Source organism: Embiotoca jacksoni, unplaced genomic scaffold (genome assembly GCF_022577435.1).
Source record: "Embiotoca jacksoni isolate LCO1_2020_lvr unplaced genomic scaffold, fEmbJac1.0.p SCAF_23, whole genome shotgun sequence".
NCBI classification, from domain to species: Eukaryota; Metazoa; Chordata; class Actinopteri; family Embiotocidae; genus Embiotoca; species Embiotoca jacksoni.
The window spans coordinates 5846174-5872950 of NW_027185374.1; the positions used below are offsets into that span (position 1 = coordinate 5846174).

Sequence of the window (26777 nt, forward strand, 5' to 3'; positions counted from 1 at the left end):
TTGTTCACACCCTCTAGTTTGTAGATTTGATATTTAAAGACCAGCAGGTCATGTAGATTTTGCAATAGAGTGCCATAAGCAGCCATACAGGAGCTCTGTGAGGCTGTTAATGCTAACATGTTGCTCAGATATCATTTTTGACCCTTTTTTGCAATCTTAGTTTAGTTTGCATGTTAGTGTTGTCTTACTAATAATAATAAACACAAAGTAGGCTATGATAGGCTGATGGAAGTAATTTGTTTTGTAGGTATTTTGTTATATTGGAAAAAACTGATGCAATTACATGATGGAAGTGCTTTGAAAGTTTAAAAAAAATCATGGGATCATGACTATAATTACAATTTCTCCTGAGGGGGAGGTGAATGTGTGAAGTAAGTTTTATAACAATCCATTCAACAGCTGTTTAGACAGAAGTTCAGAAGTAGATTTCTAAACGTCTGTTGCGTCATCTGAAAACCATTTGTGTCTGCACCAATATTTGTGCCAATTCTTCTGGTAGATGTTCACATATTATGAGAACTCTGACCTGCTGATGGTGCGATATGAAAAGTCAGATCATCACCAAAGTCCGGAGGGTTCATCCTCTGGGAAACATGACTGAAAATGAAAGAACATTTCATGGCAATGCTTCTCTCGGCCAAAATGGTGGATAAGACTGACTGATCAATCTTAACCTAAAACAATGATCTCCATACACTGATGAGAAAAGGTGCTGTTGGACTTTCAGATAAGGTGATCTGGTATAAGAGTCTCTTTCTGAGACCCTTGATTCTGTCTAATCTGGTGACACGTTAAATATTGTGAATTATCACTCTTTAATTGATGCTCAATTTGGTGTCAACTAAATGTGACCATTTCTCAAAGTTGGGCATAATTCATCATACATCCTACATTAATTCATGCTAAGTTTTACCTGCACTTTTGCTCTACAGCTACACCTTAAATCGTCCTAACATGGAGGAATCCACCAATGACTGCTCACAAAATGGGTTATGTCTGTTGCCAAATGTGTTGTTGCTTAATATCAGGTATTTATTAACTAATATTATCTGGGTTTATTATTAATGTATACTGTATAGTTATTTATATCACGGCTTTAATCTTAACCCAGTTTTATTATTGATAAGAATAATTCATGCAGAATTGTTAAGAAATGTGAAAAAGGTCTTTTAAAGAAAATCTTTGTTCTACTCAGACCACCTGCTGCCACGATCAAAATGACAGAAATAATTTTCAACAAATTGTCACTTAGCAACGCATGCAGGTAGTCAAGAGACATGATCAGTAAATACAAAATATTGATACAGCTTTGTCCATTGTGGGAACACGGTATGAAGAGATGGAGACACAATCTGTTTATTTATTCACAATCTCTGTGGGGTTCCGTTTGGGCCAAAATTGTGTTCATGTGCACAATATCTATATAAATTGAACACGTGAAAAAAAAAATTTCAATTTTGAACTGTACTTCTGTCATGTCGATGCACCTCTTGTTGTTGTGCATGTTGTTTTGATGTGTTGTCTGACTGTTGTTGTGCGTGTCATCCTGAAGGGACTTCCTCTCTTTCACTGTTATGAATCTCTATACTTTCCTTATAGCAAACCCAGAGTAGGCAATGTGATTACATATTGTTTCTTGATGTCAGAAATGTCTGTCAATATCCAACTTAATGATTTCATCTTAGTGCCGGTCAATGAGAGTACAGTACATTGAGATTCATAACAATCAAATGAATGAGACGATGATACCTCAGGACTACACGCACAACAATACAGTCAAAGGATACGTCTGGAAACTAGCACAAGGGACGCAACAACATTTTGTCAGATACTCAGTTGACATAGTGCCCATGTCAACACGGTTTTTTTTTTTTGCACAAATGGAACCCCGTACAATACAGCCTCTATTGTCAGATTCAAACCTTTTCCAGTGATACATTGTTTAGTTTAGTCTTTTATGCATCTTTAATTCATAGTTTTATAAGGAGAGTTCCTGCAGAATGCAGCTTTAAAAACTCACGTTACAGGTGCACATTAACGGGGGCAAAACACGACAGTAAAAATACATTAAAAGCTCAACCGTCAGTACGCAGAAACAGGAGCCAGTCCGCTTCTATACCTGAGCTACTCTAAACCTGTACACGCCCTGACAACCGCTGAGGTGCGATCAAGTACAAAAGGCGAGTAATTATTTGTCCCTGGATGATGTCATTTCCCCTCTCCACCTCGTCTTATAACTCGGGCGCTGTTGCGGCGAGGTCTTGGTGGAGAGACCAGAGCTGACCGAGGCAGTCGGTTCACCGATGCTGCGGAGAATTTAGCTCTTCAGAAATACGAAAGGTGGCTAAGTTTGGTTCATAATGCGTCCGTAATCCACCGACCTTTCTTTTAAAGGGGGATATTTAACCTTCTGACACAAGCTTCGCTATTTTTTTTTTCTTCTTATTCCTGGAGAGCTTAACGCGCCCACGTTTCCAAACATGGTCGGGAGAGGACTGTTCCTTTTGACAATACTGTCCAGCTGCGGTAAGGAAACGCTAAACCGTGCTAAAGTTAAATGGCATCTAATGTGGGTTTTGTTGAGGGAAATCTGCATCAAGAGATGTGACTGCCAGGATTCAGCACCAAGGACAGCGGCAAACACATCTTCATTTGCAGCGAGAGATGGAGTTCACCTGCACCTTTGGCACATTTAGTCCCTTTAGTGGCTTTTAGTAGCACAGTGAATATATACAAAATCAAAAAAAAAACATCAGATAAAGAGTTGAAGATGCATTTTTATCTTTCCTGGCTTCTCTTGCAGTTCTGTCATTGCCAGTGACTTCAAGTCAGCTGGAGAATGAGGACGTAAAGGTAAGGGATTTTTTTTTAAAAATTTTTTTTTTTATTGTTGTTCGTTGTTTCTATTAGTATTGATATTATTACTGCTATAGCAGTAGAAAAAGCAGTGCCCATTAGTCAACCTACGACTATTAACCCTCCTTAGGGACAATTTCTAAATTGGACAGATGCATTACAGTGCGTCCAGTCCTTTTACCCTCTGCACTCCAAAGGCAAGCAGTGATTAGAAAATACTAAATACAAGCAATTTAATACATTTAAGCACTTTCTCCCTTTCAGTTTGTCTTTGTAAAAATCAATAGATGCCAATTTGAGAGCAATGGAGAGCCTGGACCTCTATGGTTTGGTATAGCAGGATCCATTTCAAACACACACACACACACACACACTTACATGCACAGACAGACAGATACAGACAGAGACAGACAGACAGACAGACAGAGAGAGAGAGAGAGAGAGAGAGAGAGACAGATAGAGAGAGACAGACAGACAGACAGACACCGAGAGAGAGAGAGAGAGAGAGAGAGAGAGAGAGAGAGAGAGAGAGAGACAGACAGAGACAGAGAGAGTAGTTTCTGGAATAGGCTCTGGAAAGAATATAAAGGTGAGATGTGGACAATGTGTGAAATGAAGATAAGAGTTGTCAAATTGGACTGAGAAATTGAGTAATTCAAAGGTCTGGCAAGCAGAAGCAGAACACTTTGAAAAAAAATGAGTGAAAAATCATCAGGCATTTGGGTCTGGCTCAACAGTGAAAGCACAACGGGAGTAAAAAAAAAAATATTTTGATCTCTCATCTAAAGAGTTCCACATCTTTGAATTAGTGGGAAAGTTATCACAAGAGCTGTCTTCAAAGAGTGGCAAAATAATTTGAATATATAAAACTGTAAAAATATTCCCATCACATCCCTAATTCATTGTGATTGTAACAGCATATAGTGTTGACTCACTGATGCTGCCAACTAAAGTGATACAATTCTTTCATTTTCTTAGCATTTTTGCTCTCCTGTGGCAAAATTCAGGATGACACATTTTGAGCTGGGCTCTGTATTGTCTGTTTCCACAGGTGATGAAATGCATTGTGGAAGCGTTGGCAGATGTTCTATCAAGGCCTTACATCATGCCTGTCAGTCAGGAGTGTTTGGTCACTTTGAAGACAGGTAAGCAAAAGACAGACTGATGGATGACACTGGCAAATTCACATGTCATGAGATTTTTGACAAGATAACTCGGTTTCAATAATGTTAACAAAAGTCATTGGTAAGACTGGAATTGTCTTTAGTTTACTTGTATTCATCGAATGTGTGTTTTTATAGGGACCAGTAACATGGATTAATGCTACATATACGAGCATTTATAGTCTGAGCTAGTCTTCAGTTCCCTTTAATACATGGGCCTTTTCATAAATGCATGAAACTCAACAAGAACATACATTTTTATGTAAAATCATATACTTAGTTTCTTAGGAATGTGGCAGTGATGGGATCATATGCATAAAATGGTAAAAATTGTCAATGAGTCTTGCAAATAGGATTGAGATGTTTTACAACAGAAACCTCTTCAATAGATTGTCCATTCATCTTTATATTTAACATGTTTACTTTTGCCAAAGGCAATCTCAGCAAGAGAAGCAAACTGACATGGTTTTCTTCAATTACTATTTTTAAAAACAGTCACATGGTTCAGATAAAACTGTATCCCTGTGATACCTAGAAAGAAAGTCTTCATGCTATATCTACTGTAAAAGATAATTTATAAGTCTCCAATAATAACACCAACAATAATGTTTCACTCAGCACTACTAGCTTGGGTCTTTATCCTAAAAAAAATAATTTTGGACCGAAAATGATGTCATCCTCTTTGATTTTCTTCCTAATATCTTAAATCCACTGCAGACATACAATGAGTGTCCTTTATATTATGTCATGAAGACAGTGTTTCAGGTATTAGTTATACGTTCCTATAATCTAAAGGTATAATCAGCCAGAATATTTTTTCCTCCCCACTGTTGCCAAGTGCATGCTCATGGGAAAATTCCTGGATTTCTTTCTATAATACTGAAACCTTATTTTGTAAAGTGCCTTGAGATGAAAATAGTATTATTTGGTGCTGCATAAAATAAAATTGAAAATGTATTTTGTTTTAATAAAATAATGTCAAGATTCTTCACAGTAATCTTTCAGTTACTTCCAACATGTGCCGACTTGCAATATCTTTGGTATAGTTTTGTTTAAATATCCCCTCTTTATAGGTATTAAAAAAAAGATGTGTATGTGCAGGGGGGGGGTTTGGACCATATTCATCATTATTAGCATCACTGTTACTGTCATCATGACTTGTTTAGAAACCAGGACTAAAACAAGTCAGCTCTGGCTGGAACAACGCTGCATTTCTAAAAGAGAACCACTACACACACTGCCGTTTCATCACGAGAACTCGATGCCCTCTTCATGAGGTTAATGGATTGATGCAGCGACTGCCTGCTAAAAACCTGCTGCAGAGTATTACATACAGTGGGGTCACTAGCACAAAACCAGTGTATTACCTTGATGCCGTCCTTGTTGTAAAAAAAAAAAAAAAAAAAAAAAAAAAAAAAAAAATCAATCAGGGTATTACTCACAGAGCGTTTGTTACCGAGCGGGCGCTGAGAGACAGAGGGAAACTGTACACCACCAGAGGGATGCAAAGAGAGGAGAGAGGGAGCGAAGAGGAAAAAGAAAGATCACAGAATGATACAATAGCACAGCTCGGGACGGCAGCTGTCTCTTCGTACTGCTGCTGCTGCAGACCGTATGCAGTGCTATTTGTGGGTCAGCAGAAAGTCCAGTGCTCACTGCTGCTGTAACTCACCGGGGGGGGGGGGGGGTGTCTCTCTCTCTCGCTCAGCCAAATGATTAATTGTGCAGCTTTGAAAGCAGTAAATTTCAGGGCAATTAACTGATGAATCCAACGAAGCAAATCGCTGAATCTTGCGGAAAGGGGGAAAGACACGTACCTGCGCTTTGCCCCCTGCAGGATCGCTTTCGTGCCTCTCATGGCTTCTTTTTTTTTCTTTTCTTCAGCGAGTTACTTAACCATTTATGTGCCTGAATTTGAATGTGTTTGTGTGTGTGTGTGTGTGTGTGTGTGTGTGTGTGTGCAGATGACAGGCTTGTTACGATCCTGCGTCATCATAACTTTCTGAAGGAGCTGCAGGAGATCGCTGTTCAAGGTGAGTCACCGATTACTCGCAGCTAATCATTGTTTGTTTGTGTGCTGAAGTTGCTTGTTTACATTTAAATGAAAGCAAGAACTCTGGAGAAGAAATAAACAGATTTTAATCTTAGGTGGTCAAGAAAGAGTTCAGCTGCAGAGAGATGCCGATGCACCAACGATAAAAACTCTCGAGACTACAGATGATGTCGCTGGTGAGTTGTTTTTTTTTCACTAACATGGATTCATGGGAAACTTTCCTGAACAAACACTCTGGTGCGTTGTTTATTTTTTATCACAGGTCAACAGGGAATATCCGATTAGCATGTTGAAATGCACCAGCTGTCAAAATGATCTATTGCTTTTATTATTTCCGTTTTTATGTTTTCAGCAAAACAAAAAAAACAAAAAAAGTGCTGAGTTGAATTTTAAGTCTGCTGATGTTTTTCTGTGGGCACACGTGATGCCACTCCTCCTAACAGTACACCTGGCTTTTTTTCTTTTTTTTTTTAAAGTCAGTGCCAGACTCACTGTAGATCAATTTTAAAGTGGCATAAGCAGAAAAATATGGATCGTGGCATGGCTGGCACGCTGAGCGGCTCCATCCATCAAGAAACAAAGACGTTTGACAGTTCCAACACAGACTGCACTCTGTAGCAGACTGTAGTGCTTTTGTGCGCGCGCCATGTTTTAATGTCACTGGAAAATCAATTTCTTCAAGTAAATTAAACTCCCACCCCTCCCTGTTTGCAGATCGATCCATGTTGGAAGCTTTGGGAGGCCCCGGTGAAAGATCCATCCTGTCCCAGAGGAAGAGGACGGGAAACGCAGATGGAAGAGGAGACAAGGAGGAGAGCATGGGGGACAGAGAGTCACAGGAGGATGACAGTCAAGTGCAAGTGAAGAGGGAACACGATGAGAGCCCAGGAAGTCATAGCTCTGAGTCTGTGGATGAGTGGAGTGAGAGCGAGGCTGATAAAAGGGAGGAAGAAGAGTATGCAGAGAAGCGAGCAAATTCAGACGAGGAAAACATCACAAAGGAGACAAAAGGCAAGCACATATTTCTGTCTTCTGTTTGCAATTCATCTGTTTGATACTAAAATTACCAAAAAGAAAGCGAAACATTCATACTCAGATGTGGAGGTTGACATTTTAAAGGCCCAGTCAAGTCAGATTTACTTTGACTCAACAAATAAAGAACATCTCGGCAAATTAAAAGACGTCGCATCGACCACTGGAAGACAGCTGAATCTTTAGATACTGTAGGTAGCGTGCACAACAACTGCCTTGTAAATGAAACTGCCTGCCGACACAGGACTGCCTGATTGATGGAAGCACTTTCATCTACATGATGAATTTCAGCAGCTTCCCCCCCCCCCCCCCCCCCCCCCCCCCCCCACACACACACACAGAGGAGAATGAGGCCAGTATGGCTGGTACACTGACAGCACACCAACAGAAATGATTGAATATCTCCATGTCCTCAGATTCAAAAGAGCTGGTGCAAGCGGTTACAGCTGGAGTCATTTTCCGTAATCTCGAAAATCATCCTCAGATCAAGAGCACAATCAAGGTGTAACTTTTCTTCATCTCCAGCCCTCCTAACAGGAAGATTCTTTTTTTTCCTGAGTGCAATGAAATATGCATACCTATTCTACAAAAGGGAGCTTCAGCCAAGTCATCTGATTGCTCAAGCTATGCTGTTAATTCCCATAAAGCATAGCTAGCACTACTGGGTGCGATGCTGCCAGCTGGCAAGAAATATTTCATTACAAGAAGTGGAATCTTGCTGATGCTGGAGACTATTCCTTGCCAGTGGTCAGCTGGAGGTGTTTCAGTAAGAAAAGAATAAAAAATCAACCTTTATTTTTTATATTCCCAGGTGATGCGTCTGATGAAAGGAGCGATCCACCCACAGACAAATCAAGAGAGAAGAAGTTTGATGAAGAAGATGAGGAGAAAGACGAGAGATCTGAACTCGTGTCACGCAAACACAAGGGCAAAGTGCAGGAACAACAAGAGGAGGAGGAGGAGGAGGAGGAGGAGATGAAGAGCGGGAGCAGGGAGAGCCTGAAGCGCTGGTCCAAGAGGACCAAGGCTTTGCCACTGAAGGAGAAAGCGGACGCAAAGGAGGCGCAGCAGCTCAGCAGTCAGCAGGAAGTGCCTCATCATTCGAAGGAAGTCACCGAGGAAGAGGACGACAAGAAGAAAAGAGCCACTCGGAGGAGTCCAGAGGAGAAGGAGCTGCAGATGATCGCTCGAAGGACACCAGAGGAGAGGAGAGGGTTGGAGGAAGAGGGGAGCGCCAGTAGAAAGTCAGAGGTGAACTTTTCTTTTTTTTTTTTTTTTAACAACAATTTTCAAACAGCTGAAAATGTTTTAAGGAATATTTCCCTTTTTTTTTTTTTTTTTTCACCAAGAGTGACCCGAGACGATTGATTCCACTCAGATCGAGGAGTGATATTTATCTTTTCATCTTACTAACAGCAAGACAGACAAAAGAGTATTTACCGAGATGACTTTGTTTCTACAGAATAAAACTTTTTCAGTAATTGACTTCTTTTCTCACTCAAGGCCAAAAAACTGAGTTATTTTTCTGTGTCTGACTGCAAGGGAAAAAAATAGAAGTACAATCCTGCAGCTTGACTCCTGTGAAGACACAAAATGGTGCAGCTGTTCATTGGCAGCAAGCTATTTACACCGTGATAGCCTCTAACACAATTGCTGTTAAAGTGAGGTTAAAAGAGGCTATTCTGGGTGTAATGTGTCCTTGCTAATAGCTGGGACAACAAGGCCCAGAGGCTGCACCTGCATACGATTGTGTGCACTGCCGGTGTCTTTTATTTCCTCACATGCTGTCCTCTCGTTATACCTACAGGAGCCTGAGATCGAAAGCCTGGCAGCCATCGAGTCAGAGCTTGAAAATGTTGCCCAGAAACTCCACGATCTGCGGCGAGGCTGAGAGACAGAGAGACAGAGAGAGAGACATCCGTAATTTGACACGGCAACAACCTCCTCTGCCTCCTCGTCCTCCTTCGCTTTCCCAGCCGCCTGGTTTCCACAAATGAGCGTGTGAATGTGTGACAAGGTTGCTTTTTGTTTTTGTTTTTTTTTCCCTGAGGATGCCACACTGCTGCAGCCTCCCTTGTGACTTTTGGTCCCTCACATAGAGTAGATGCACATTGCAGCTAGACGTGCATACTAACAACACAAAAAGTACTGTGCATCCACATATATCACTGAGAACACACAGACAGGCTCTTAAAGAAATACTTCTGGCAGTCAAGGAGCTTGTTCTGCTTCATTTTCTCTGAAAATCATCTCTCTATTTCTGCAAATATATCTCGCCTGCTTTTCCAGATTATTTTCACGCTGCGCATTGATTCATGTGAAAGGTTGAAGCAGATTCAGGTATACACACAGCAACAAAGTGAGGGTGCACAATAAAGGCATGTATACATGTACAAAGCTCTTTGGAGGGACGCTTACTTACTTACAAAACTAAAGAAGACATAGATGCTTACTTATCATCATAGATGCAGTTGACTCTAATCAAGCCAAGGCAATAAGTGAACTCTTTTAGATAGATAAACGGCTGGGTTGTAATCTCACACTGTATGGAATTTATGTAAGAAAATGAATAAATGAAATAGTTTATCTTGAAATCTCGACTTTGGTAAATCCTTTTAATGCCTCTAAAATTAAATAAATATTTGAAATGCAGAATTAATGTGATAAACTGACAAAACTAAAACTGTCCAGGTATCTTAACATTTAACTGGTGCATCACTTCATCATAACACATCTAGATTAATATAAATCAACTTGTTAAAGGCAGGTGAATTCAATTGCTATATTTATTCATAGTGATTCGAGCATCTCACTGCAGAGATGCATTCATGCAGTTTGCTCTTGTTTGTGTTTGTGGGCTGACTATATGAATCATCAGCTTGACACGCAGGCTGTTGACACAGTATATTCAGTTCCAACACACATTTTAATCTTTGGTTTTTGGCATCAGCATGACATTTTCTCTGTTTTGTTACTATCAAGAAAAAAAAAGATCCAGTGTAGATTTGAATCAGTATTAACAGTTTTTTTGTTTTTTTTTTCCCACTATGTGCTCAGTAACGTGTTGAGAGCCCTGAAGCAGAGCATAGATTGATAGGAAAGAAGAAGAGCACAATGTGGGCAGAGGAGCAACCAAAAGGCAGAAGTTCTGCTTTCTTTGGCAGCTTAGTCAAATACAGCGACTGTGGGCACAGCTGAAAACCGAAGCTGCTGAAAATTTCAAGACTGTATCTACATGTAAAATCAGGCAGCTACAAATGCAAATACAGTGAGTCTGACAAAGCCAGAAACACTTCGAGGAACTCAAACTGCAAGCCAAAGATTGTTAAAAATCACAACTATTTAAGGGTGGTTTTGAATTGCACATTAATCATAAAAAATATTTTTAGAGTTATTGACCATAAATTAAAGAAAACCACAGTATACTTCTACATGAGTCATTACTTGAACTGTGGTTACCATGTTTACTGAATATTTTAGATTTGGATTGTTGTACAACAAAAATTTATGCTGCTCAACCAGATAATCAGACAGACGCTTTTGAGGTTTTTGTAGATTTATGCTTTTAGTTCCATTTTACATTTTGATGCTGGAGGTGGAAATGGAAAAGGACACCAGATGGCGATATTCAACTGTCTCAGTCCTCGTTTTCTCAAGGTGAGTCCTGTCACAGAGGGATATTTGGGGATATGGAGACTTTTTGTTCTTTGAAACCAAGATTTATGTGTTTCTTTGTGTCTTGTGTAAAAATTTCACAAAAAGATCCAAGAATGCGTCGCAACAATGCACAAACTATCAAAATTAAAACACTCTCTTTCAGATCAGTCATTTGGTGAATAGACACTAGTTTTGTGTGTTCCTCTAGTTGTTGTATAAGAACTCATGCTTTCAGTGCATTGCAGTGAATTATGTAACATAAACCCTGACAGGCAATATTTAACATTATGTAAGACATATATTGTGAAAAAAAAAAATCATGAAATATTGGTTTATTTCAATTGGCTTAAACCTAGGGAAATCTCCTTTATGATGGACTAATTTTTCCTATTTAATTCACTCCAGCTTCAGAGATGATATATGTGAGGCTTATTTCCTCTGGGACAGTGATGTTTGAGTTCATAATTTCTTTGTGTCTTTTGAGATGTCAAAAGTTAAACATGGACAAATGATGCAGGTATCTAATGTGAACCCGTTACTGTTACATAGACTTTCAACTGTCAGCTAGAAGATGTAAAGTGGACACCAAAGTCTTGGATGTAAGTGGGTGTGGATCTAAATCTCACTCAGTTAATATATGTGAAAATTGAAGACAGAACTAGCAGAGACCTCAGTTTGTATAAAAATATAAGATTTTATTTCCAGCTACAAAGTGAAACATGTAACATTTTTGTCACACTTCTCAATAAAATAGTAAAAAATACTGTTGACAAAAAAATACACTATTGATACATTTTGAAGCACAGAACAAAATTGCCTTTTTAAATTAACTTAAACTGTACAAATATATACACAATTTACACATCAACAATTTTTTTTAAAAATAGGAATGAAATTACAATTCTTCCAGTCTTCTCTTCTATTTTTGTTAGATCATCATAGATACTTGGTTTCTTCCTTCTGACCTGAATCAGTAATAGTCAACATGTTTTTTTTTTTTTTTTCTTTTCTCAGTGCCGTGGTGAAGCCCACTGTGTTTCATATCCAACCCTAAACTCTGCATGCTGCCTGCTTTCTCATCCACATGTTGGGCGGAAACTCTGACCTTTCCTCTACTCGGTAAGCGGAGTGAACAGCATACACACAGACAAGGCTCACATTCAGGCCTGAGCTAACACACACACACACACACACACACACACACACACACATACACACACACACACACACACACACACACACACACACACACACACACACACACACACACACACACACACACACACACACACACACACAAGGACACATTTAGACCTGTTTGGACAGGGGAACACTGGCTTGCTGTGGTCTGCATGCTCCCTCTACAGCTGCTTAGAGTTTTCAGGTCTGGTCTTGGACTCAAAGTGTGAGGTGGGACTTATTAGACACCTCATTTAGAGAGGAGGTCAAAGTTTAGAGAAGGTCTAAAAAAAAAAATGCATACAGTAAAATGGACGGGTTTGTAGGAAGAATTTCAAGGGGTTTGGGCAGAAACCTGGCAGTAGCTTTGTCAAAAAATAAACAAACAAAAAAAAAGAGTGCAGAATCTCTTGGAGCTGCAAAGCAACCCTCTGTCTGAGTCTATGTGGCTGTGACGTGCACCAGCCATACAAAACACACAGACACTAAGACTAGTGTCTGGGCTACTTTAACAATGAGAAAATGACACAATAGAACATTAGAAACATATATACTGAGCTGCAAAATGAGATGGAGTTCTGTTTGTTTTCAAGTCATAAGCTCTGGTCGTCCCTCAGCGGCTCACGCCATGTCTCCCATCATCTTCTTGTAATACATGGACTCAAAGATGTCGTTCTCCCCCGGGGCAGTTGTGGTGGCAGGCACAGGACTTGATGAACATCATGTGTTTCTTCATGACTTGTCCATCGGGACATTTGAACTCCATGGGCAGGGTGGTGGTCCTGTGGGGGGTGCAGCAGCGACCATCCAGGCAGACGCCGCAGAACTTGGGCCTGTAGGACTTGGTGGTGGTGCAGCCGGAGATCTCGAACTTCATGGGCTTGGAGAGACGGGGAGTACGGATGCACTTTTTCCCTTTCTGCAAGAAGAAAAAAAAAAAAAAAAAACTTCAGCAGGCATTCTTTGGTAATAAAGTCCTGCTATTGTATCACTTGAGATCATGAGAGTGGTGCTGTGGTGGTGGTAGTGGTGCTGTAATATGAACTCACCCTGATGCTTTGCTCCAGCTGAGACTCGCATGGTCGCACCATACACAACCGGGTCTGTTTTTCCAGGCGGCAATCGCGGTTGTCATTGGTGACCCTGGTAGATATCCCAAGGCCACAGGTCTTAGAGCAGGCGCTCCATTCAGTAGTCTGAACCAGGCAGTTCTCCCTCATCATAGAAGGATCTGGGCCATAGGTCTCCTCCTCTCTGTATGCTGTAAACACAGCAAGAAGCACTGGATTAGAAAGACCATCCTGATTACAGCTCATTTTAGGGATCAAGAAAGAAACTATAGTCTCATGTGCTCCAAAACTACAGAAGAGTCTTACCAGCCAAAGCTGAGCCCATGAAGCTGTGTCTGAAGGGAGAGTCACACTCCCACTCCTGGCAGCACTTCCCTGGCACCTTGACCCGTCTCGGCATGGGGCAGTCTGGGCTGGGCAGCCGGATGTCCATTGAGCAGAGGGGAAGGCAGCCTACAGCTCCATCCAGACAGGTACACTGGTACTTGCAGCTGCTCTGGAATGTCTCTCCGCTCTTGTACACCATGCCGCTAAACACACAGGTGGCTCCCTCTCGAGCTGTGGAGCACAAATTGCAAAGGAAAGGTCACAATTTGATTCATACATTTGAGACAGGTGTCTGTCCTGATGTTGAGTAAACCGGCACAGACAGTTTCTCCTATCAGTGGCTCACCTGTGCACACTCCGATGCGTCTGTTGATGGGGGCCCCGAAGTCACAGTAGAGGCTTTTGTGTGGATCACAGACATCTTTCTCAGTGCACAGCTCCCCCATCTGTTTGGCACACACCCGGCAGCAGCCACAGCCGTCCAGCACCAGGCTCACTCCCGGGGGGCACTGAGGGGGGGTGGAGGGGCACGAACACTGGCCGCTGCACTCCTGACCTGCAGCCTGGGAACACACACAGACAACATGCTCGGGTAAGTATCATGTCCCAATGCTGCGTTACAGACAGATATACATCCAGCACGCTGAGAACATAATGTCTTGTAAGGGTAGAGCTCATGTTCTGGTAATTGTAAACCTTAAGGGCTCAAAGTAATGTCCAAATGGTCAAAAGTAAAGCCCGCAGCAACACAACAATTAAATCATTTCTTACCATGTGTGAGAGCATGAAGCACAGCAGAGGCAGCAAAATCATTTTCTTCAGTCCAGCAGACATAATTTCTTCCTTTTAGTAATAAAGTTAGTTTCTTCCAAAACCTTTCGTGGAGAAAATCTTCCTTTAGTCTCAGAGCTGGAGAAACTTTTCTGATCAAGTTGATCTCTTGTCTCGTTGTAGTGTTTCAAATTGCTGCTCCGGTCACACTCTTTTTTTTTTTTTTTTCAGTCTTTCTTGGTGAAAGCTAAAGTTTAGCTTCGGTAGAAGAGTTGATCTGAGTTCTGACTGCAGAGTGGAGCTCCCTTTATACTCGCTGGCCCTCGCAGCACGTCACTGGGGGCTGAATGGAGAGCCAGCCCTGGACAAACATGGACATGCTTGGCATTCTTTCCTCGCTTCCTGACCCCCACTCCAGACATCCCACATTCCTGCTGTCTGAAGGCAAGGCTCTGCTGCTCGGCCAAACAACACTGTCTCTCTCAGAGCAGCTTTCATCTGGAATGGGAGGTTAAGTCTGGTTAGAGGCCTGGGACCCCACACTGGGAATTCCTGAAGACTGACTTCACAAACAGACAGCCTGTACCTATAAATATTAATAATGAAAAAAAAAAAAAAAAAAAAAGGACCAAAAGGGTAACGGGTAGCACAGTTCAAAAGGAAAGCCACAAAGAACAGTTAAAAAACAACAGGTAGGAGCTCATAAAAAAAGCGTAGACACAGTGAGTGAATCAACTGCTTGATGTGCAACGGGTGGTTAAGACTTTAAGCTCAAAACAGCATTCTTCAACTTTGGCTTCAAAGACCCACAGACAGGTTGTACTTTAGTAAATTAGCAGCGTGCGGTTAGAGAAAGGAAATACATTCAGTCATTAACTCGAGCTGGTTCTCCATCAAGGTGTTCGTTCCAGCACAAAGACTTGGCAACTGCTGTCTTGTAACTGTGTCCTCTGTACTTTTGTGGTTGTGTCTGGGACACTGCAGTGGCATTTTTGTGCGCTGACATCAGCGGCTGTACTGCAGAGTAATACTCATTTAAACACATAGTGGGCAAATTATGATCTGTTTAACATGAATGAAGCATTTTGATGGTGAATACTTAATTGTGTTCTCTTGTGACTTTGAATTTGTTCTGCAGATAGAGACTCGTTTAGCAGTGTTTGGAGAACTATATCGATTCTTTACTTAAGTAACAGCAGTGTTAACACATTATAAAAATACTCCATCACAAATAAAAGGCTGTATTATCAGCTAATTACACTTAAAGTAGCTATGTAACAGTGTGTCCTCTGCAAAAATGGTCCTTTATGACATATTGCAGCATTAGACAGATAATCAATGTATAACAGTATTTTGCTATTGCAGCTGGTTATGTTGTAGCTATTTTTAACTACTGTGTATATAATATTATCCGGAGAAATGTGCAAGGTGTAAATTTAAAGTAGCAACAATTGCAAATATACATAGGCTATAAGTACTTTTGTTGTACTTTATTTCAACACTGCAAATATTTGGTGATTACAATAATCTACTATCCAGATTTCAAATATATCATGATTCATTATGTGACACTTCAGTCAATATTGAACAGTAAAAAGAATATGTTCTATTTCTGTCATTTATATTTGCTGTTCAATCCAATCAGATGAACCTGATGGTCAGTTTTCTCAGTTACCTGGACCTAGCCATGGTATGCAGGACAGGTATTAAGGGGACAAAGGCTAATGTTCTCAGTCCCAACGGGACTTCCTGAAATGGATGTTTGTTGATTTAAGTATTAGGCCGCTTTTCTAATTGCTGGAATGGAAGTTTGTTGATTTGACCATTAGGCCGATTTTCTTACTTGCCGAAAAGGCAACATTTTTCAGAGGATTTTGCTGAAAACAAAGACTTCAGATTTTATTTCACATTCAACGGGGGCCGTTTTGACTTCACTGGGTCTTAGTCAGGATAAATGATGATTAAAAACCCTGTGTGGACTTCAGTGAAAGTGCAGCCTGGCCCTTGAAGGCTTGCAGGGCAGCTAAAAGGAGAACAAAGGCTCTGACTTCTCACCTGCCTAATGAGGTTTAGTCTATGACAAACTTGAAAGGCCAGGTGTGCTCTGTCCCTGGTTGGGCTTATTTTACTCCATCAAACCCCAAATTGGAGGATTGCAGGAAAGAGGCTAGACGGAGGTTTGTGTATTTTTTTGAAAAAGGGGATCACACATCAGGCCAGACTCTTATGAAAGGCGGCCCTGCTCCTTCTCCAGCCAGCGAATCGGAAATGAAAAGGTCCCAGAGAAACCTGGAGCAGAAGGAATGTGAGTGAGAAGCCAGCAGACTGGGCTGTTACTACAGAGGAAGCTTCCCCATATAAGGACGTCTGCTCTTTTCCTAATAAGGATATGTTCTTTCCCTATGTTGGCTCAGTACAGTAGGGACTCCTGCTAGACCATCTGACCAAGGTCTCAAGTGAAAGTGTGGTGTGTGTGGAGCACTGTATGTCTCAAAACAGACCAGAGAAGTGTGTGTGCCTGTGTGTGTGTGTGTGTGTGTGTGTGTGTGTGTGTGTGTGTGTGTGTGTGTGTGTGTGTGTGTGTGTGTGTGTGTGTGTGTGTGTGTGTGTGTGTGTGTGTGTGTGTTGTGTTTGCTGTTAGTCATTACAGCCTCAGGACCCAAACTAAAGTTCCAGGATATCTCAAGGAAACAGATTGATGGAGGAACGTACTCCTGCCACGCTCCAAAACAACACTCCGACTTTGCTGACATTGTTATCTTCATTGCAGAGCAATCTAGTTTCTGTCAGGCTGTTTATTAAGTCCATTTATCTCACATCACAGGCAGTTTTTGAGATGTTTTCAAGGAATGAGATCTGAATATAAAGACAAATCCCATTGTAATTTCAATGCTTTGTGTAATTTGACACATTTCAATATTTTTTAAAGGATGCGATAAATCAAATGTTATAATTTTATCATTATCAGTTTTATAAAACCACTCTAGTACATTATCAATGACCGACTCTAACAAGGAGTCTGTTCATTATAATAAAGTGAATCTTGATATCTGACCATTTTAAGGTAAATTTAGTTTTGGACATTGTAACATACAAGTTAGAAAACTTCGATTTTTCTGGAAGTTGTTATGATGCTGTTTGTCAGATTAAATGCTCACTCAGCTTGTCTTGTGAGTCTCAGGGTTTCCTGAGCTGAATATCAGCAGCCTGGCTGGCCGTGCTCTCACTGTTTTGCAGATCTGGATGTGTGGACAGGACGGCTGTGGTGGCCAAAGGAAACATATGGCTCTGTGTGTGGTAGGCTCAGATATGTCAAGGCTAAGTATAGACTGAAATATTTGTCTTAGAGAGTTTCAGTGTATTATAATCAGTAATGGAACTGTGGTGGTGATACAATGTCAGGGGAGTCTGTTCAGCTTTGTACTTGTTGGCATCCACGTTAAAAAACATATCTGTGAGCTAAACATCTGACTTTAAATCTTACACACTCTTATGCTTTGGAAAATCTACTGTACTCGTGTCCTACAAAGACTTGAACAGTCACAATGAAATAAAAGAATTAGTCATCTTGTTAGATAATTTTATATAATATAATGATATGGGCTTACGTCAAGCTTTATTTCTTTTGTAACCTTGGGCTTCATTTGCTCCATGTGAAACTTGTGGATCTTTAGTCTTTATGTTCCAGTTGGCAGGAATAACATCTCCAACTAATACAAACACAAAGAAAACCATCAGAAAGAAAGACCCCTCCACCAGTTCTATAAAATGCAATAAAGAAAATGGAGTTTATTTTGTTCAAACTACAATTATGTGAAAAAAAAAAATGACACGTGAACAACACCTTATAAAATGGATACGGTCAACGTCTTGGACTTAGTGGATTGTTATCCATCACCTGCTGAGGAACATATCTGGTTCTTTAGCTGTTAAATTCTCCTCTATGTTGACCCGCTTTGTGCTGGGCATGTTTAGTAGTGCACGTTTAAAACTTTTTTGAGGAAAACAACCACCTGCAGTGGCAGAAAATAATGAAGAAACACTGAACTAAAACAGTAAAGTTACAAGCCAGACAACCAAAACAAAGAGCTGAAAGATGCTACCAAAGCTCCACAGAGCTGAGAGGGACAGCAGAGTCGGGTTATAATTCCTGATGAGTTTACACACAATTGTTCATGTGGACTATTGATATAGAAATATTGAATAGAGCGGCTTTAAAGATAATACAAAGAGTTGCTATTTAATCATTTCACCCTGAATTATGTCCTACCTGTTTTTAGAGGAAGCACATCAAAAAAAAAAAAGTCCCACTTTGATGCTTGTTTAATGTTCCCACCTCTCTCCTCAGGTGTTTCTGATGCCCACTCTGGACTATTTAAGGCAGGTTGGAGGAGAAGAAGCCTTATCTCATTGACAAATATCTTTCTAACAATTTGTTTTCATTTGTGTTTTATTCTTCATTTAGAAGATGAAGGCCTGGTTGGTCTGTTCTAAGATTTTTTTGTTTGTTAGTTTAGCTTATCTGTCTTTGGGGATTGAAATTAATTTATTGCTCCACAGGTATTGCGTCGTCTTTATACGTCGGTGGTCTTAAGTATTTATTTTTTGTGTGTGGCCGTAACAATACCTATATGCACTTGAATTGTCATTGCACTAGTCTTGCACACTTTTTTATACATATGTAAAAGTGTAAATGTAGGGAAAATAGGTGATAGATGAGGAAACTCTGAAACTGTATAAGTATTAAATAGTTTCTGGGATCAGACTTGCAGGCTTCATCTCAACAGAGCGAAGACTCTGCATCAGTCTGAATAATAGAGCTGACACCATATACCATATATAACAATGGAATTTACATGCTTATGTTCTCTTTCATTGTTTTGGGAATTTTTCTAAATCACAATGACCCTCAGCCTTCCTAGATTTCCAAAGAGAATAAACTGATAGAGTGAGGTTCCTTATTTAACTCTGAGTTCATACAGACATCTGAGGTCATGTGACTTTCGAAACAATTCCAGGTCAAGGCCTGCCGCCTATCCTGGTCCAGATATATGCAAGTTGCTGCCTGCCAGTTATAGCCTCATTACGCTAGTGCTCCTTTCGTAGTGTGACATCACAAGGCCACAGTCAGCTGGGAGGTTTTCCAACTTTAGGATCTGGATGACACACTCTGTGTCTGACCAGGCTACATTTTTATATGACTACGTCATGTTCGAGTAAACGACATTTTAGTCTCTCCTTCAGGCATGGAAAGTGGAAATTATTCCTAGTTTTCTTTAACATCCGTGTGTGTGTGTGTGTGTGTGTGTGTGTGTGTGTGTGTGTGTGTGTGTGTGTGTGTGTTCAATCACACCATGGTCGATGATGTCATACCTGATGGTGACGTCACAGAGCAGGCCTCTGTGTCCTGTGCTGCATCTTCTCACCGTTTCCATGGTTCCCACACACTACCTGTATTCAGGAGCGCTGCAGTCATACCTTCCCGGCACTCTCAAAGCCAAACAGGAAGATAAACATCAAAATTGAAAGTCACACCAAACATTTTGTTCTGAGGCTGCGTTTTTGTTCCACACCTGGTCAGATACAGACTTTAATTTCACGGTGAACATTTTCAGTACACGCAGTGCTTCGAAAAGCATCTGTCTTTAATTTGCTTCGGTGTACTTTCCATTTCATGCCTGTTTAAAAAATGTGTGAGGTTTAGTGGATGCATTTATCCAAGCCTTGCAGAAGTACTTAGTAGACTTTATTTGTGCATTCTGCCAATTTATTAGGTACATCTTGTTAGGACAACACTTCTGCAGTAAATGCTAATGTATTTCCACTGATTCAACGTTATGGTAACTTCCTGAATATATATGTATATATGTACATACCCAGTGTGTTTTTCCAAACCGAGTCCACATTTGAAGTTTTAGTTGTGTTACCTGCACTCAGCTGTCCATTAAACTGAATTCCATTAGTGGTAGCTGGCAGACTATTTGAGGAATGTTCCATGGCTTTTGCCTTCAAACAAACCATCTATATACCACTGTGTAAACTGAACATGAAACCAAGATCTCAAAATGATTTTCCTGCCTACATATTTCTGCTCCTTTGAACTGTTTGGCTGCCTGTACAGAGACAGTGAGACTGGAAAAGTTGAAAACAACATGGTTGTAAAACAGGAGTGAAAAAACGGTTATATTTATTAACCTTTTAATTTCAGAAAGCACAGTGCACATATTTTTTGAGCACTATGCAGCCACTTGTAGAACAAGGCAACAAAAGAAAGTAGAATAAGTGCAACATTCCTGTTTCAGCTGCGATATGTGTGTTTCATCAGCAAAGCAAACAGGCTAATAAAGACATGCAGGGAAAGTAAAGTGGTGCTCGAAGCCCGTCTGCAAAAACACTCATCGGTAAAATGTTTAAACGTATTGGAGAGTGATCTGTTGACATTTAACAATGGTGGAAGGACGGATCAATTACTGACAGATCAAAGGGTTGGAAACTGATGGAAACTTTTTGAAGCCTGTCTATGAGGAGACAAGCAGTGGAAACTAATAATGGATCTGGAGCCTGCTGATGATTTGTTGAGATTTAACAATGGGGTTGGTGGGCAGATGAACTGTCAAGATGGAAACGGTGTCTATTTAAAGCCCAGAGTGGTGGAAAATGTTCAGCTTGGAAACATGCATGAGACCCAATCTTTTTCAGGCAGCGCCTGCACAAAATAGTTGGGTTTAGGATTACTTGGGGTAATGGGCCGAGGTATAATGCATTGACTGTTTGATGCCAGAGGGACATAGTTAAAAGAAGGATTGCATTTTTTGGTCAAATTTTCTCCTATAAATCATTTAGTTAAATAGAAGGGAAAGGGAAGACGTATCACTTTCATCTCCTTTAGACAAAGCATTTTTGACTGGCTGTAAAAGAAGCTTGCAGGTGGAAACTAACAATAGACAGAGTGCCTGGGAACATTTACACAGATATAACAATTGGGACTGATGGGTGGCTGAATTGTCAAAGGCAGAGAGAGAGAGACAGTGGAAAATGCCTTTAAATCCTATGTCCTGGAAATTGTTTAGGCTAGAGACGATGATGAGAATTTCAGGCTGTAACTCTTTCAACAAACAACAGAAACTCATCTCAGCTGCAGATTTACTGCCACACACGAGGATGTGGAAGTCAGATGGTCTGTGCCTAAACACAACTACATGTGGGTCCAGGAAAGCCTCTGTTCTGTTTCCGTGACCTCTCAGCTGGAGGTCGACAGGGTTTCTATTCTTAGACATCATACCAGACTCTCCGCTTGGTTTTCACCGGATGCTTTGTCCTCTGGACCTTACATTGAACCTTGATGGTTAGATAAAACCGAGCAGACTTTTGGCAACCTACCTTCAATCCTTTCTATTGAGGCAGTTCTTCAACATCATGAAGTCATGCAATGAATTCGAATAAACTTTTCAAATCTGAAGATACTTGAAATAACCCGAACGCTCTGGGTCAAGTTTCTACAACCCTCCAGATGGTCTGCCCTTTGCAGATGATGGTCTCTAAATATAGCATAGGTCAGGCCACACACAGTGTTACAACTACAACAGAAGCCCTTAGCTGGAGCTCATTCAGAGTGGCAGTGTGTTGAAGAGCTTCATTTAAAGGAATAGTTCAACATTTTGAAAAACACACATTTGCTTCTTGCTCAGTTAAAACTAATAAAAGACCTACCAGGCCTCCATTCTCAAAATAATTTACACACACTATTAGATCTTATTTGTTTATTCCCTATAAATAAATGTAAAGCAACAATTTCTGGTATTAGAGGAAGTTACATGATGTAACTATTTCTGTCATCATGTCACAGTCGTCTTGCCCATTCCACTACAATAATATCATGCCTTTCTTTTTGTCAACAGAGTAAACAAATTAAATCTTATTTACTGTATAGTACCCATAGAGACACAGGCTGTTTCCTATTTGTCCAGAGTTCCAGTCGATGCTAAGCTAAGCTAAGAGGATCGGCTTTAATACCTAACGGACACAGTGAGAAGCCTTAAGGAAAAAAGGAAAATCAAAAATGAGAAGTAGTAGGATGAAAACTGTTATGACCCTATGAAAGAAATCAAAAGATGGCAGCCCTCAACCAATCACATGACAACAATTATAGGTCAAGATGCTGTGCAAAGCTGTGAACAGTCAGCTGTGTACTGCAGCAACTAAAATCAAATGAAGTGCTTATATTTGGTCGCATTCCTGCGTTTTTGCCTGTGTGAACGTAGCAGATTTAATATTGTTTACCAACAGATGGCGCATTGAGAAGCAGTTTGGCCATCCACTCTGTTGCGATGTAAATTGCAATGGAAGAAGCCATTCTTTTTTTTTTCATTAGCTCGCCATATTTGAATGCATTTAGGGATTCTTTACTGTCATTATTTCAGGGTTGTTTCAGGTTCCTCGTTCATGCTTTGTGTTTGTTTTTTCACAACCATCAAGCTGCTCTGCTCAATGTGCTTCACCTTGCCATTTTTTTAAAACTGACCTGTCTGTGATAGTGTGTTTCTGCTGCACCAGAATCAGTTACTGTTTGTGTGCAGGTGCTATTTTTTTTTTTTTTTTTTTTTTTTTTTTTTTTTTAATTAAAACTGACTTCTACCATTCATTTGCAAAAGGACTAATAACTCCTCATGCGGTCCAGTGAGCTTGACCACATCCTGACTTTTTTTTTTCGATTTGAAAAAAACAAGAAATCCATGTTGTGAATAGTTTGAATTGAAAGTCCTGCGGCTCGCACAGAGGAGGCTATGAACGTAAATACATATTCTGTAGCTTTCTGAGGCCACTGTTTCCCTGCAGGAATGGCAGTTTCCCCCTATTAGCTTGGCACACGACTGCATACCTCAGCTAATTAGCTTCCTGTAAAAGCCTTGAATAAAAACATTGGCTTTAATCACACGCTGCTGCTTTGTCTCATTCACTGCCAAGGTAAATGTTACTTCAAGCAGAGAAAAAAAACAACATTTTGCTTTGTGGGTTTCTGCTTCCCAGGCAGGTGTTTCACTCCGTGATGTGCAGCGATCCAGGTCAAGATGTTACCTTAACATTCCTCAACATCAAATAAACTCCCAATGTTTTTCTATCATTAAACTTTTTAAAGGCTTTCATTGAAATCCTTGGGATTTATTTTTTTTTTTGCTCACACTGAGGGTGCCTGAGATGTCAAACTGGTTTTTGAGAGTGTGTGTTTAGTCTCTTGTTTTACGGGATGGTTATTTACTGGTTGTCAGCGGGAGAACTGTGCTCTCATACATATTCATATAAAGCTTAGTGGTTGCTTTTACAGTTTGTGCGTTCACAGTTAGAAAAAGACTGGAGCTCCTACACAGCTTGTTGACAAGTTTCTAATAATTTAGCAGATGCCTGTCAGTAACACAAATCTCCATTTACAGCACCTCAATCAAACATATGAATTATTTAAAAGCTGTTTACCAGTTTGTAACTGCTTATTTGCCTCACATGTGAATAAACTTACAAATTAATATGGAACCTTATTTACTGAAGTGGAAAGAGGATTCAGAAATTGCTGCAATAACTAAAAGATGAGAATATGTAATGTGTTATTAAAGAATTCCCTTCCAGCTTTAACGAGCTAGTTTTAGACCTGTTGTAGTCACAATGGTTGCTGATAAATCTGAGGTCAAACGTTTATGCTTGGCATATGATACAAGTACCACAAGATTCATTCTGTTGGAGTCAACTATCATTTTTACAATGAGTCTTTTGTAACTTTTATAATTAATCGATTCATTGTTTAGTCTCTAGAGCATCAAAAAATACAGAAGAAATGTAAAGAGAGACAGTTGTCTAATTTTTTTGTTGTAATAGCCCCAAACCTTTTCATTTAACTATATTATTAAGAGAAGTGAAACCACCAAATGTTCATATATGAGCAGGATGTCACATGTTTGGCATTTTGATTGCAAATGACTGAAATAATTAATCATTTATCCAAATTCTGTGGTTGCCACTCAATTCTGTGTTGATTAATTACTTGACTAATTATTGCAGGTCTACTTTGAATCATATCACATGATCTTCATTCACTCATTTGTTATGTAATTTGTCTTATAATTATATATGTTGCACAAAACTCAAAATCCAAGACTGCTGGGTAAATCTGCTGAACAAAAGCTCCAGAACAGCGACAGCATAGACCTATATAAAGGAGAGGTACCCAACTCATTCACTACTGTACTTTAAGAAAGTTGTGGGACTCACATGAGCCAGACTTTTTAAAGTGGCAGAAAGTGATACAGCAGAGGCTGAAGTGACTCATAGGTATCATTCAAGCCTCTAAAAGTGTTGGATCCTATATTTTATGTAAGGCAACTTATTTATTGTTCTTGGACCCTCCCTGCCTTGTCAGCAGCCATGACTCTCTGACTCCACGGCCTTAGTTTGTAATGTACCCTTCCTGTTATAAATTTGTAGACTCCAAACCCAAGCTGAGAAAACCCTGATGGCATGATCAGGATTATTCTCTAAGACTTAACAAAACCCCTCCAGAGCCACAGAAGACAGCATAAACACAGGCTGAACACTACTGAGTAATGACTTTTCTCAGGCTGGTTAGTACTCTCCATGAAAACTGACCTTCATGTATAAAATCAGCGGCGTACCCCTTTAAGGTGACATCTAATAGTTGAAGATAGGAACGAAACAAGAGGCTGTCAGAGTACAGGACACTTGTCTATTATTACTTTGTCCTGTGCCTCTGTAAACACTGCCTGCTGTCCTTATGTAATACAAAACGGTAGTCAAAGGTATGACTCTCAGCTGCATGACCAATGACTTAAAGTCCTAAAGTTCAAACTACAAAGTGTTTTGTGTGCATTTTTTACAGAGACACCAGCCCAGAGATTCAGCTTCCTATCCTGGCACAAAGACCAACACACACACACACACAAAAAGTCTCTTCAATCTAAGAGAACTATGTTGAAGCCGCAAGCACTCTTATTAGAGAAGTGTGTGATGAGTGCCTCTCATCACTGCTGTGCTTCTGGCTTTACCAGTGAAACCTGGTCGGACCCTCTGGCATCAGCGGGAAAAAAACAGCATCTGTGAGGTGTTTGGAGTGAAAGAACATTCAAAGTCAACAATAGATTTGTCCTTTGATGGTGTTGTTAGTGCTGAGTGCTGCAGAACGCAGCACCGTTTTCAGATGACTAATGTGAATGGACAAAAGGTGAAAGTTTAGTTCAAGGAGGACTTCTTATTCATAAACGGCTGTGCAAATATTGCTTTTCGAGGTCTTTCCCCTTCTGCTAAGCTGTCAATGCAAACACAAACGTGTTCTCGATGAAATAAAGGATTATAAAACAACACTATGAGCTGTGAGAAAAGTGAAGAGCTGTTTCGTACGATGTTGTTGGAATAATCAAATGCTATTTAGTGACTGGTGAAATCTGGTGAACAAAGCAGAGCAAACTGTTCCCAATAAGCTCCTGATAGAATTGTGCTGTTCCTCAGAATCAGCCTGGCTAGGGTTCCCATCTGCGATAATTGTTTCCAGATATGCATTTTCTGCACAGTGGCTAACGGCACCCCTCCCTGTCTGTCTGTGAGTCTGGAACGAAAAGGCCTCTCCCCATCTGTCTGCGAGCTGCAAGGTCAGACTGTAGCCTACACCCTCGCCCAGTGTCTGTCTGTTTGTCTGTCCGTCTGGTGGCAATCAGGCCCTCTTGCCTGACTACTAACTGGAAGGTAATCTGTTATTACTGACACTTTCTCTCCCCTGTCCTCAAAGTATCTCCCACAGTCGCCGATTATGTTTTAATGTGGTTCTCAAATGATTACCAAGAGACATGGAACAAAGCATTTCTCCAAAATCTGACAATTCAGTCAAGGAAGGAGATTTCAATGACTATTTTTTTGTAGTCTGTTGCAATTATCAGGTTCAAAAATAGGTAAGAAAAAGTTACTGCATTAATGCACAAACTCAGAGGACAGCCTGACATCCCCAAATAAATAATCCAACTGTGTCCAAAACTGACTGAATGTGCTTTACCTTGCAGCATACCTGCCCACTGCAAACTGGCAGTGGAAAAAAAGTATCCTCCCATCATCCTCTTCACAACAACACGGACTATTCCCCAGCTGGAACCGTGGAAGATGAATTCCACAGCAAAGTGAGGAGGAAGTGATGACGCAGGAAGCAGTTATCACTCAGCTTGCTGTCAAACCGGCAGCAGACAACCCGAGTTTCACATGTTTCTCCTACCTAGACACAGGCAGCAAGAAACATGTTTTCCACTCTCACCAGGAACGAATCCGGTCACATACGCACAAGTTTTAAAAGAGTGTGGTAGCAAATGAGTGTTAAGTAAAACATGGTGGGGAGTTGCTATTGACCTTAATGGTGAACAACTTGGCACAACTTCCATCGTTTTAGATAAATCATTTTGAACTTCCTGAAGCACATTTATTTGCGTTGTTGCCAAGAATTACATTTGGTAAAATATGCCAATATATTAATTATAATTTGAGCTCAAATAGAACCCATTTTCCCTTTTAGTGCATCTCCAGTTTGAGCAATGATACAATGACAGTGTTCCTAATCAAGAGCCAAAATGCAAGATGGCATCATTGTACTGTAATTTCTGCTGAAAGCATTATCACTTTGTCATATTC

The 26777-nt window shown here is 40.4% G+C and overlaps 2 protein-coding genes across 2 annotated transcripts; one reads left to right on the forward strand and one right to left on the reverse strand.

The window, feature by feature from the left end:
* Positions 1–2245: 2245 nt before the first annotated feature.
* On the forward strand, positions 2246–9698 carry chga (chromogranin A). The gene is made up of 8 exons (XM_069158475.1): positions 2246–2526; positions 2804–2853; positions 3908–4001; positions 5984–6052; positions 6168–6248; positions 6787–7083; positions 7916–8355; positions 8912–9698. The coding sequence occupies exons 1-8, from the start codon at positions 2481–2483 to the stop codon at positions 8993–8995; spliced, it is 1161 nt and encodes a 386-aa protein (XP_069014576.1). The 5' UTR covers positions 2246–2480; the 3' UTR covers positions 8996–9698.
* Positions 9699–11441: 1743 nt separating this feature from the next.
* Positions 11442–14384, reverse strand: LOC138203528 (CCN family member 2-like). Its single transcript, XM_069158476.1, is given in 6 exon segments — positions 11442–12624; positions 12626–12859; positions 12990–13201; positions 13317–13568; positions 13684–13900; positions 14109–14384. Coding segments are annotated over 6 exon segments (1041 nt in total). The 5' UTR covers positions 14172–14384; the 3' UTR covers positions 11442–12561.
* Positions 14385–26777: the final 12393 nt, after the last annotated feature.

Coding starts and splice junctions, on each gene's coding strand:
- chga (XM_069158475.1), top strand. CDS start 2,481: ATGGTCGGGAGAGGACTGTTCCTTTTGACAATACTGTCCAGCTGCG. Junction 4,002..5,983: donor TTTGGTCACTTTGAAGACAG/GTAAGCAAAAGA, acceptor GTGTGTGTGCAG/ATGACAGGCTTGTTACGATC. Junction 6,053..6,167: donor GCAGGAGATCGCTGTTCAAG/GTGAGTCACCGA, acceptor TTTTAATCTTAG/GTGGTCAAGAAAGAGTTCAG.